The sequence below is a fragment of the Ahaetulla prasina genome, chromosome 3 (assembly GCF_028640845.1).
Source record: "Ahaetulla prasina isolate Xishuangbanna chromosome 3, ASM2864084v1, whole genome shotgun sequence".
Taxonomy (NCBI): domain Eukaryota; kingdom Metazoa; phylum Chordata; class Lepidosauria; order Squamata; family Colubridae; genus Ahaetulla; species Ahaetulla prasina.
Genome location: NC_080541.1, coordinates 43,324,220 through 43,337,352, shown reverse-complemented (window position 1 = coordinate 43,337,352; position 13,133 = coordinate 43,324,220). Strand labels below are relative to the sequence as shown.

Below are 13,133 nucleotides of genomic sequence, written 5' to 3'. Positions count from 1 at the left end.
AATGGCATGGGGTTCTAATATGAAAATAAGCATGTTCAGTGATTCAGTATTTGAACAAACTTTTTATATAATATTTAGTTTTTAACACTGTTAATTTCTTCTCTTACCACTTTTGTATTCTGTTTAAAATATTTCTATATTTTTTGTCAACAGCAGTGCTGCTGAAAAGTATTTACATATATAGTACCAGCCATTAATCGGTCATCAACAGACACATAGAGATAAATTTATGTATCATTCAAAAGAGGCAGTAAAAAGCTAAGAAGGAAACAAAAAGACAGACCACATCCTCTCCAGCAGCCTACACCCAGGTAAGCAGGATTAACATCAGAAAAACAATCAAACAGAAAACCTATTTCCTTGCCTATTCAAGGAACTACCAAGGAGAAAATCAAATCCCCCAGGCAAGCTACTATATACCACACCCCCTGCCAACACTGGCAGGACAAGCTACCCCACACTTACTAGCACTGATAATGTCAACTGTTCTGGTAGCGAAATGTCTGCAAGCACAAGCCAAGCTTAGACAGCATGAATGACTTATATACAGTACATCTATTCTGCCCTTTACAGTCTTCAATCTGGTTGTTGATTTATTTTTAAATTTGTCTTTATTTTATTGGTTTGTAACAATTTTGGCAATGTATATTAAATTTCATTTAATAAATTATAATTTCACATATTACAGTTTTCCATAAGAGTGATTTTTAATTGCCATGTAATGCATAACCTTATTTCAATATATCAAATAAAAATAAGAATATCCTTACCCTCTTGGTGATGTCTCTTAGCAAAAGATATATCTCCCTCATGTTGTGCATAGAATCTCTGAATGCATCTTCTCACCACATCTTCCCAACCAGGTTTCATAGCTGCTCTCATGGTACTAGTGTCCAGTGACGTTATTTTGCCTGTTTATATATACACATAGACACACACACACATACATATATGAAGACACTGATATAAGAGATTGTTCAGGTCTTGTGAATTTTTTAAAGTAAATATTTTAATGTGTTCTTTGTACCTTGTAAATCCTGACGAGTACTAAAAGTCTCTGAGGAGGGCGGAAGTGGCCTTTCCTTCATTGGAACTCTCCGTGCCACACAAATCAAGCAAGATTGCAGATCTTTAATGGAAAAAACATAATTTTTAATCAAACAAAAGTATCTGATAGTGTAATACAGAATTATTAAACAATTCTGTAATACAGAATTACAACAAGACAACAAACATGACAATGGCATGCAGAAAGGACTATTTCCCTACTGAAGCGATGTTCCTTAGTTCCCCAAGGAATTCCTAAGTTCTTTTGACTAAATTTCACTTATATGAGGATGGCAGTATTCCTCAAATCAACTCTTTTCCAAGCAGTTATTGATAAAACTCTGGTTAGAATACAAGCATTTTTTAAAAAAGATTGGAAATCTTATCTGTACTTTTTGTTGAATAAAAAAATGAATTGATGATGTATGGATTTGAATATTAAGAAAGATGCAGATTAAATAAGGGGGGATCTGCAAAATATTTAAGCAAAAAAAGGGACACTAAGATTGCAATTATCTGTTGAAAAGAATGTACGAAGTCATTTAATCTAGTTTTGTTAAAAAAATTCTTATACTTGTTTTTCTTCCTTTTATCTCTTACTTTATAAAAGTTCTTAATAAATAAATAAAAAATAAAACTCTGCAATGCTTTTTTAATTTCCTTATGTATCTTGATTATTCATGCTCTGCCATGCAGGTTAAACCAGACTTAATTCCACTAAACCCAGAGCTTAAAGTAACACAAATATACATTTGCCTAAACAATTCTTTCCTTCAATGCTAAGCAATCAGTAACACAATAGCCTTTCTTACAAATTGCAAATCATGAGTTGTTATTCCTTAATGCCTTATAACCTTAGTTTTTCTCTACCTCCCCTATAAAGTTCATCTGCATTCTAAATAAAAAATGACAGTATCTCCTTAGAGTAATACCAAATTTAAGAAACTACTAATAAGCAGTTCTCAAAGAACTCCCGAATACACATATTTAATGCTGAAGCAACTGCTTGTTGACAACTATATGCAAGTCAAATAGGTTTCTAAGTCAAGCAAAGAAAGTCAAGAAGAATCTTGCAGACTAAATCTATTCCAGTTTTTGCACTTTTCAACTAGCTAATGATCAAAGTATTCTGGTACATTTTAGCTTCAGCCTTTTAGAAGTTCATTATATAAATTAAAGAACTATGTTTAGTTTATCTTTTTCGCCTGTATAGCACACCAATCTTGAATGATGTACCTTAATTTATTTTTGTTAGATTTGTAGTCTGCAGTCAAGGTGACACACATTACATTCCTTTCTACTATTTTCTCCACAATTATGACCCAGTGATAATAATTACCTAGTGAGCTTATATATCTGAAGATTGATCTGCTTTTCCTATTATTATCATTCACTGGTATTTTAATTCAAAATACCTTATATGGGAATGCTTATAAATTTGAAAATTGAAATGCTTTTAACATTTTTTAAGAAAGACAATGAACTAACACCAACAAACTTAATAAAGTAAGTCCTACTGTAATTTATAAAAAGTAAGTCCTACTGTAACTTAAACAAATTCTATCAAGGTTTTTAGACCAAATTCCATAAAACATGTGCATTCTATGCAATCAGCTTGGAGAAGACATCAAGAGTATTCAGATGCAATAATTGCCATTGCTTATATAGTAAAGGTAAAGGTTCTCCTTGCACATATGTGCTAGTCGTTGCCGACTCTAGGGGGCGGTGGTCATCTCTGTTTCAAAGCTGAAGAGCCAGCGCTGTCCAAAGATGTCTCCGTGGTCATGTGGCTAGCATGACTCAACGCCAAAGGCGTTATATATTATATTATATTATATGATATTATATTATATTATATTATATTATATTATATTATATATATTATATTATATTATATATATATATATATATATATATATATATATATATATATATATATATATATATATATATATATATATTATACAATAAGCAAATAATATGCATCTGATCTGCATATACTGAGCATCAGCAAATGTTTAAGCAAATGTTTAATTTAAACTCTAACACTGTGTTAGTCAATAAGATAATTAGAGAGATCAGAAAATATAAAATGTTGTCTGTGTTCTTGTATTTATGAAAATAGTGATTAATTTAAATCATATAAATAATGTATGGTTCACGGACAACTCTCTCAGTTTCTGTATTATGGTTTTTGCCTGCTTTAACCTCCTCTATAGTGAATGCATTTTGGAGTGAATGTGAAACTATAGACAGACTCCTAAAAGGCTGTTAAATCAGTTGTTAGTTTGCTGTTTTGTAGTTGTATTAGTAATCAAATTGTGCCAAGAAAAAAAAACAGATGAGGAAGCCATCCTTCATACAGATAAAATGTACCTTCACCATCTTCCTTGATGGACTTTGGTTGAGAAACCGCAAAACACTGCATAGCTTCATATTTCTGATGTGCTTCCTGGTTTTCGTGACTTTCTTCTTCAGAATCAGTTAAAGGTTTTACTAACATCCGACAGTTAAAAGTATGGCTATTGCGCCTAGGAGATTCACCAGACCAAGGTCCGCCATTCACTAAATAAAACAAAAGTTCATATAGAATAAATAGGTGCTTACCAAGATGTTCTGACCAATAATATTTAAAGCCTTAAAAGTAATTTCCTAGCAATCAGTCTCTGAAATTCGGTAGTAAATTATAGTTGGTGCCAGTGCTGACATGGCTGCTGACTCAGGGCTAGTTCAAAGTTGTTGTTATACCATATTCTCTTCTTGAGCTAAATCCTTGCCACAACATAAACACTCATTCCATACTTCAGTGGTCCATATGTTTTTTATATCAATACTGCATCACAATAAGAAAAAAATATATCATAGGGAACAAGCTGATGAACATTATTTCTAGCCATGAACGTTCTCCATATTCAGTGAAGTAGTGACTGAAAGAACTCGTAATATAACAGAAAGTTAAATTCATCTGCTAAGGTAAAACAATATTAGGCATCCTGGAAAAAAACAATTTTTTCCTGTATGCTTAATATTGGGATATAAAGATGAACTCTTCTACCAGGGGTGGGTTCCACTTACCTTCACTATTGGTTCGCAACGAGAGAGAGCGCACACACACTTGCTTTGCTTACGTGCAGCGCTGCACATGCGCAGAGTATCTGTGATGATGTCTGGGTGGGTGAGCGTAGCTTCCCGCTGCTGTTACTAGTGGTTCAAAAGATCCGGACCGAACTGGTAGCAACCCACCACTGTCCTCTACCAATAACAGCTCAATGATACATAATCATACTCAATTAACAACTGTAAAAAGCGCTGGTGACCATGTCATTTTTTGTTGGTATTATCAGTGCAAAAAGAATTCGATTTAAAACCAACCTCTCTGCTTTATCGGCCAGTCAGCTGAAATGGACAATGGTGGGCATACCATTGTTATCCATCCATTTTAATTTTTAAGGATTTCACTGGATATGCTCAGAAGTGCCCATCACCATCGGTGGGTCCTATCTGACTGAGAAAGTTCTAGGCTTATGTCCATTCATTCAGTGATCATTCAAGTATGCTGAAAAATAGACTTAACGACTAGTCCTTGAAATTCTGACTGTTATGGGACCCAGAGACTGAAAAGATTACTAATCCCTGATGAATTTATACCATGAAATTGTAAACATTTGAAATCCATTCCAAGTGATGTTAAGACCAATGTACAAAAGTAAACAAAAATATATTCACTACAAAATATATCTTTAGAACACTTACCTAAAGATTTTGGTAGCAAGTTTCTGACAAATTCATTATGGTCTCCAACATGTAGGATGTTATATACACTTGTGTTCATCAGTTCTTCCTGGTTGTACCGTAAGTACTGTGTCACATTCTCTGATACAAATACCACATTACCTTCTAGATTCACTACAAAGAAGAATCCATCCAGGGCCTGAAGTTAGGAAACAACGTTTTAAAACACTGCTGAGAATCCACACAAGATGAAAGTAATACTACTAAATATCTGATGAAATCTCTTAAAAAGGAGATTTTATTCATTATAATATTAAGATTCAAGCTGTCAGTTTTTTTTATTAAAGACAAGGAGGCAATGCTTTCTTCCCTTTTTATTAAAATAATTAAAGAAAGTTTTAATGCTAAAAAAATACTATGCTTAACAACAAGATGCAAACATGACTGAGCATAGATGCAAACATGACTGAACATTAAAGTTTAAAAATAATGCTGAATTTCATGTGCTATATTGTGCTGGGAACAAGAATGGCTTAAATTTATCATGTGAATTTTCAGTAGACACACTAAAGATACAAAGTTCTAGTGAGTAGAGTAGAAAAGCTAATTCCAAAATTCTGGCACATGAATGGAAAATTAAAAAGTAACCTGGAATTTTGGGAGATCAATGGAGTTATGAATATCTCAATGCTAAAACTATTTGTTATAATATGTTTTGAATATTTATACTGAAAAATAAGCTAAATTTAAAAGCATATTTAATAATTTAGGCTGTAAATCTTAGAGAAGACTCACTGTACCTAACTAATCTTATTCCTTGGTTGATACACACAGATATGCATTATTTTAATTTAATTAGTGACTCATAGAACTAAAACTATTGTCAAGATCCTGGTAGTAATCTAGAGTAATGTATGCACAAAGTTCTCGCCATAAATTCAAATTGGTATGCATAAAATCTTTCTTTTAATCTTCCCATCCCAAATTTTAGCATAAAGTAGTATGTCTTCTCTCAATGACAGAAGTCTTTGCTCTTTTCTGTTAGGTTTAGAAATCTTGTCTTCAGGCAGAGTCATAAATATAACTGTTTTTGCAAATAGCATAGTTTTCTATTTAGGCAGAGTTGGACCGAACAAATCATTAGGTAGATTTAACTTTGCTAGGCTGAAGAAAGTTTACAATGGGGGCCTCAGTTAATGGTACAAAACTGGAAAAGGTATTAGGATGGTTTGCTGTTGGATATGGCTCTTGGGTTGTTGTTTTTTAATGTCCAAAATTCAGAAGGACATAATTACAATTGTGAGAAACTCAAACAAGAATTTAACGGATACAGCATTTGGGGGGGAGGGATGGAAAACAAAAATAAAGTCTTTAAATCCCCCCAATCCAGATCAACCAAAAATACCAGAACCACCCAACTATGTAATCTTCCTGCAAATGTAGGAAGCTACATTATAAACCGCTTGGATTATAATATAATATAATAAAATGAACAAGGAAGCAGTATCTCATGATAAATGAGTTGTGATTCTAACATTTCTTATCTCTACTTATCAGTAATGTATTTTCCATATGAATTCTGCCTTTCTTATATGACAATGAAAGATGGGATCGATATGTTTTATAAGCTCTTTTTGCTGAAGTTAACAGTCAAAGCAGTCAAAAGTTAAAATACAGAAAAGACTTAAACCAATTAAACACTTAGTGAAAGAGCTATGTTCTAGTTGATTTTCTAAAGACAAACAGAAAGGACAAAATGCAAGTTCTAAAGATGTGCATTCTGTAGTCTAGAAGTGACATAGGAGAATGCCTATCCTTTATGCCGGTTAAATGAGCTTCTGACAGCACTACAAATCTTTCAGAACTTAACTATTGGGTAGGACAAATGAGATAATAAATTATAGGAAATATTTATTTTCTTTTTCTGAATCTATGAAAACTAGGTATTTGAATTATTGGAATTAAATTTAAAGGATGTCAATTTTGCCTATTTAATTAGCTGGAATCAAATCATTTCAAACTGGAGTAAAAAAAATTCTTGAACAATGGACTGCTGTTTTCTGTATAGGCACATCTGCCCATAACATAACTTAAAAGAAAACAGCATTATTAAACAGACTTCAATTCTGGCTCATGAAGAATAAACTGAATATTTTTAGATAGTCCATTAATATATTAAGAAATATACAATTATTTGTTAATTGTATATTTGTCAATGACTTTTAATTGTAAATATAATTATTTATACTATGAATATGAAATGACTAGAGTACTGTTATTACAGCTTTATGTTATCACTGCCTTTATATTTGGTTTTCTCTTGCAGAAATTATTTACATAAGATACTGTTTTCCTAAGCATCTTTGATCGTATCTTTTACACTGTGAAGTATTATTTACTGCTACACTTTTGAGTCAGATTATTATCTAAATAGGTATACTCTCCTATAGAAAACTATAGAAAAATGCAAGTTAACTCTTAATCCTTTAGAGTGCTCTGAAGCTGAACTATAAAAATAACATGGAGAAAAATATAAATTAGCATATCATATATTCAAAGTTTTATTATGTTTGTTTGTATGTTATATTGCCTTTGAATTTTACAATCCATGCAGCCCATAATCTACTAAAAAAAGTGAACTTGCAGAAGGAACGTTGCTCTTACCTGAACGTTCATTCTATGTGCGCTACATGAGAGTCCAAGCAATGGGTGTTAACTTCGTCTGATTGGCCAGAGACTGAGTTGGAATTTGTTTAACCACGTCTCCTCCTTCCTGCTGAGCTCCTAACAAGGGTCTGGACCCTCCTAAAGAGGGTCTGGATCTGGAGAGAATGTAACCAGTAATGAAACACATACACTCCTGGACCCTGGACCCATATGGAATTAAGGAGGGGTTGGACTCTCACGCAGCACACATAAAACGAATGTTCAGGTAAGAGCAACGTTTCTTCTCCTGTGTACTGCTCAGAGAGTCCAAGCAATGGGATATACCCAAGCTAAGTATCCCTAGGGCGAGAAGCGGAGGTGTCCAGGGTCCCTTCGCCTGGAAGAACATGCTGAAAGCCGCCTCAGCTGAGGCAAACTTGTCCAGCTTGTAGTTCCTGATGAAGGGTGAGGACGAGGCCCAGGTGGCCACCCTGCAAATTTCTAGGATAGAAACTTGAATAGCCCAAGCCACCATGGTGGTTGCGCTTCTTGTCGAGTGGGCCATAATGTGACCGGGCTGTGGTCGGGCCTGATGATTGTAGCCCTGGGCTGTGCAGGCCTTGAGCCAGCAACCAATGGTGGATGGGGTCATCTTGGTGCCCATGGTTGAAAGGAGATGAATAACGCTTCTGTCTTCCTGAACAGTGCCGTCCTGTCGATATATTTGCTCAGGGCCCTGCGGATATCTACGGAGTGCCACCGTCGTTCCTTGGGATGCCTGGCGTTCAGACAGAAATCAGGTAAGATGACTTCCTGGGCTCTGTGAAACCAGATGTTGATTTTTGGCATGGACGTTGGGGAATAACTCTGTCTGGATGAAAGATACACAAGTCCTTTCTCATGAAGAGGGCCGCCAGTTCAGAAATTCTCTAAGCGGATGTTATAGCTATGAGAAAGATGATCTTGAAGGTCAGAAGTTTGAGACTGGCAGACCCTAAAGACTCGAACAGTGAGGAGGTAAGTGCCTGTAACACTAGTGACAGATCCCAAGAGGGGGTATCTGTGTCCTGGCAGAGGTCGTAGATTGGATGCCCCTTTCAGGAAGCTAAAAACCTTCTGATATTGAGAGAGTGTAGCAGCTCCCTTGCAGGTCAGGATAGTTGCCAAGGCAGCTACCTGTCTGCGAAGAGTGTTTGTAGCTAATCTTGTATCCACCCTTTCATGAAGAAAGTCCAGAATATGAGTGACGGATACCGATGTTGGGGCTAACTCCGTCCTGGTGCACCAGTGGCAAAAGGAAGCCTATGTGTGTTGTCGACAGATGTTGAGAAGCTAGGATGGTAGAGATAATTTTTCTAGATAATCAGTCCCTCTTTAGGATCTCTCTTTCAAGTGCCAGATGGCCAATTGGAGCCACTGAGGCTCTGGGTGATAATGGCCCCCTGGCTGAGGGAGATCCCACCTGGAGGAATCCTCCAGGGATGAGAAATTGATAGGTGCAGAGGTCTGCGAACCAGGTCCGCCTGGGCCAGTGTGGAGCTACGAGAAGAACTTCCACACTCTCCTCCAAGATCTTTCTGATGACTCTCGGTATTAGAGGGGTTGGAGGAAAGGCATATAATAGGCCCTGCGGCTACAGACAGAGGAGAGCATTGGTCCCCTCAGCCCCTGGAATCTGTTGTAAAACCTTGGTAGTTGTGTATTCACTGGGCTAACAAAGAGGTCTACCAGGGGTTGACCGAATTTGGTTGATAGTTGAAGGAACAGGTTTGGGTGCAGTTGCCATTTTGACTGATCAATGGTTGTTCTGCTCAACCAGTCCACCTGGGTGTTGGAAACCCCAGAGATGTGTTCTGCTTGCAAGGAAAGTAGATGTTTCTCTGTCCACAGACCTATCATCTCTGTTTCGCGAATCAGAGCCCTGGAACGTGTGCCCCCCTGACAGTTCACATGTGCCTTGGATGTGACGTTGTCCATCAACAACAGCACGTGGTGGCCCGACAGCTGTCTTTGGAAATGGCAGAGTGCCAAGTATGCAGCCCTAAGTTCCAGCAATTGATGTTGTCTTTTGGTGACCATAGACCCTGGGTCACTCGAGGTTGTACACGAGCGCCCCAGCCGAAGAGGCTGGCATCAGTGGTCAAGACTAGGCAGGAGGGTTCCTTGAGGGAACATCACTTCTCCAAGGCTGCTGACGTTCACCACTCCAAGGATCTGAGTACCTTCAGGGGAACCTTGATCTGTGTATTGGCGTTCCTAAGGCTGGCTCTTTGACTTGGTAATAGAAGCCACTGAAGGGGCCAGGAATGCAATCTCACCCAGGACACTATCGCCAGACAGGATATTATTTTGCCCAATAATTGAGAAAGAAGCACCAATGGTATCCTTCTGAGGGCTTTGACCAGTCTCACTGTGGCACGAATGCTGGATAGACATTCTCGGGAGAGGAAGACCTTGCAGGTCAGAGTGTTAATCCTTGCTCCCAGATGGACAAGGTTGGTTGGTCAATCAATCAGAATAGAGCTGGAAGGGACCTTGGAGGTCTTCTAGTCCAGCCCCCTGCTCAAGCAGGAGACCCTATACCATTTCAGACAAGTGACTGTCCAGTCTCTTCTTAAAAAATCTCCAGTGATGAAGCACCCATCTAGTCCTCTGCTAGCAGTTGGGCTACAGCTTTTAAGTGGTCTCCAATAGCAGCATAGTGCGATAATCCATCCTTGAGAGATGGGGGTATGGATGACCCTCCCAAGGGTAGTCTCTTTCAGGTAGAGAGTGTAGAAAGGTAGAATAGAATAGAATAGAATAGAATAGAATAGAATAGAATAGAATAGAATAGAATAGAATAGAATAGAATAGAATAGAATAGAATAGAATAGAGTTGGAAGGGACTTTGGAGGTCTTCTAGTCCAACCCCCTCCTTAGTCAGGAAACCCTACACCACTTCAGACAAATGGTTATTCAACATCTTCTTTAAAACTTCCAATGTTGGAGCATTCACAACTTCTGCAGGCAAGTTGTTCCACTGATTAATTGTTCTGTCAGGAAATTTCTCCTTGGTTCAAGGTTGCTTCTCTCCTTGATTAGTTTCCACTCATTGGTCATGTGGCTCTTCTCCAAATTCATGGATAAACTTCCCGTAGATCTATAGATGTTAAGAAATCTCCCTGTCTGATGCAACCCAGGATGGTATGCAGGGATTGCCTTTTGAAGCATCTGAACTTTATATGTACATTCAGCTTCTTCAGATCAAGGATGGCTCTGCTTCCACCTGATTTCTTTTGCACCAAAAAAAGGATCAAATAGAAGCCAAAACTCTGGTGTTTTAATTGTACTGGTTCTATGGCCTGAATGGCCAGCAGATGCTGGATTTCGAGTTCCATCAGAGATCTCTTGGTGGTGTCCCTTGACACTGAGCATTGACGAACTTCAGTGGGGGTTCGGAACAAAACTCTAGGGTGAGCCCTAGTGTCACTGTTTGTAAAGCCCAGATGTCATTGGTTGTGCTCTGCCATCAGCTGGCAAACCAGCCAAGACAACCGCCGATGGGACTCATGTCAGAGCAGTCTCTTGGTCTGAGGTAGGGCCGGTAGCTGGCTCCCCGAAAGGAGCGTCTGGCCTTTGTTTGTCTGGTGCGGTCCTGAAAGGGCTGTCTGTCCTGTGACCTGTCTGTGGCCTGTGGTAGACCGGGGCCTGGAACCTGGTTCCAGTCGTCTGAAAGGACTGCCTGCGGGATGAAAAGGTGGCCCTTCTATCCATCCTTCCGTGGACTTGAGGAAGGACCTTCCTGTCGTCCTTATCCTTCACTAAAATCAGGTCCAAGGTCTTCCCGAAAAGGGAACCTCCTTTAAATGGAGCTGCCGCCAGTTTCCATTTTGTTTTCATGTTGGCTTGCCAATGCCTCAGCCATAAGAGGCGTCTGAAGGTGACACTGGATGCTAGGGCCTGTGAGGCAAATTTTGCCGAATTGAGGGTTGCACCTGCAGAATACTCAGCTGCAATGATCAGCTTATTTATGTCCTGATGCAAATGAGTGTCTTCTTTGGATGTATGGGACTGCATTTGGCGAAACCAGATTAGAGATGTCCTGGTGAAGGATGCCGCCATGGGAGATTGAATAGCCCAGGCGGCCGCCTGGTGGGTCTTACGAGCAGATAGCTTCACCCTTCTGTCCTAGGATTTCAAACCCTCAGCCGAATCGGAGGGGAGGATGTTGGAAAAAGCCAAGTTGGCCATTGGAACATGTTCCACTGTATACATTTTTCTATCCATACCACTATGGGCAGAAATGGACCTAGGCTGATTCCACTGTCATTGTATGAGCTTGAGCGATGGGATGGCCTCCTGCTCGGTGACTTGTTCGGTGAAAAGAAGATTTTGCGGGTCCGAGGAGCCCTCAGAGTGCCCAATAAGTGCCTCCATATTGGCTGTTGTCTTTGCTTTGTACAATAAGGTTTTAAATAGGTAATGATGGAAGAACCCAGTGGCAGCAGGTTTGTCAGGGATGACTCTCTCATCCTCGGAAACATTATACTCTGCTATATCTTCTTCGCCTATGAGCAACATGCCACTATGCTGTGAAGCTGAAGAAGAATGAGGCTCCTGTATATATTCCCTGTCAAAATGACCTATTGGGTAAAGGGCCTGTTGACTAGACTCTGCCACCAGTAATGGGGCCAAAATACTCCTTTGAATGAGGGCAGCATCAATGACCTTTGAGATAGTCTATACAATCATGTCACTGTTGTGACCAAGGCCCAAGTAGGTAGTAATAAATTTAGTCCGTGGAAAAACAAACAAACTTTATTCGAACTTTGAGTCCTTCAACTCAAAGTAAAACAAATGCCTCTCAACACAAATTCTTCAGTTATCTCGCAAACCTTGGTCCAATTAGGCAAACTGCCAAAGGCCCTTCCTGGCAAATGTCCAGAAGCCATAAAAACAAAGACGTAGACGAAACAGAAGACGAAGCAGAAGACGCAGCTACAACATTGTTTTTTGGCAAAGCTCAAACACCAGTGCTGGTCTGTTTTAAGCCTTATGGTAGGGGTCAATCATATCTTGGTCCTACTCCCGAGTTGTCCTCTCTGCTTGAGCTGCTCTTGCCTTCTGGCAGCTCTTCTCATGCATGTATTAGGAACAGGTTCCTCCTGTTCCTCTGCCTCACTACTATCAGTCTCTGGAGGTTCTGGAGTCTGCACCTCACTCCCCGATAGCCTTGACCTCACCTCAGCCTCATCGCTGTCCAACTCTGTTGCCAACTCTGTAGGCTGCTGACAGACCACAACAGTCACACATTTCTTGTGACTGCAGACTCTTGCCCTTCCTCCGGGCAGAGCCTCTCCATGGTAGAAGTGAAAGTGGCATAGGCACAGGAAGACCAGTGGCGATGGGAAGGCCCCAGTTCTGGGTTGGTTACCTCCAAGGGAGGATCCATGTCTGCTGTCTGAAATTCTGTTTGCCAGTTGAACCTTTAGGAGACCAGCCTAACTGGTCTGGCTGAGGGGCCTGCATTAAGATCTCCTTTTCTAAGGCAATACTTGATTCCCTGCTGCATTCAGGAATGGCGGGATCCCTGCCAGCCTCTGCTCTTTTTTGGCCCTTATCAAATTGCTTTTCTAATGCACGTTGTCATCTCCTGGCATCCTTTTCTGATGCAGATGAAGAGGAGGCTAGGACAGAGGTCTGGGATCTTAGTAGAGGGTCCCTTG

At 39.3% G+C, this 13,133-nt stretch overlaps 1 protein-coding gene across 11 annotated transcripts in view; it reads right to left on the bottom strand.

Annotated features, from left to right (window-relative positions):
- NCOA2 (nuclear receptor coactivator 2) overlaps positions 1-13,133 on the bottom strand; it is a 140,459-nt gene that overhangs the window by 34,468 nt on the left and 92,858 nt on the right. For all 11 annotated transcript variants that reach the window (XM_058175206.1, XM_058175202.1, XM_058175200.1 and 8 more), the window contains 4 exons: positions 4,801-4,978; positions 3,424-3,612; positions 1,028-1,129; positions 771-911 (listed from right to left, as the gene is read on the bottom strand). In XM_058175206.1, coding sequence (XP_058031189.1) covers positions 771-911; positions 1,028-1,129; positions 3,424-3,612; positions 4,801-4,978 — 610 coding nt within the window. The remainder of the gene's footprint in view (positions 1-770; positions 912-1,027; positions 1,130-3,423; positions 3,613-4,800; positions 4,979-13,133) is intronic.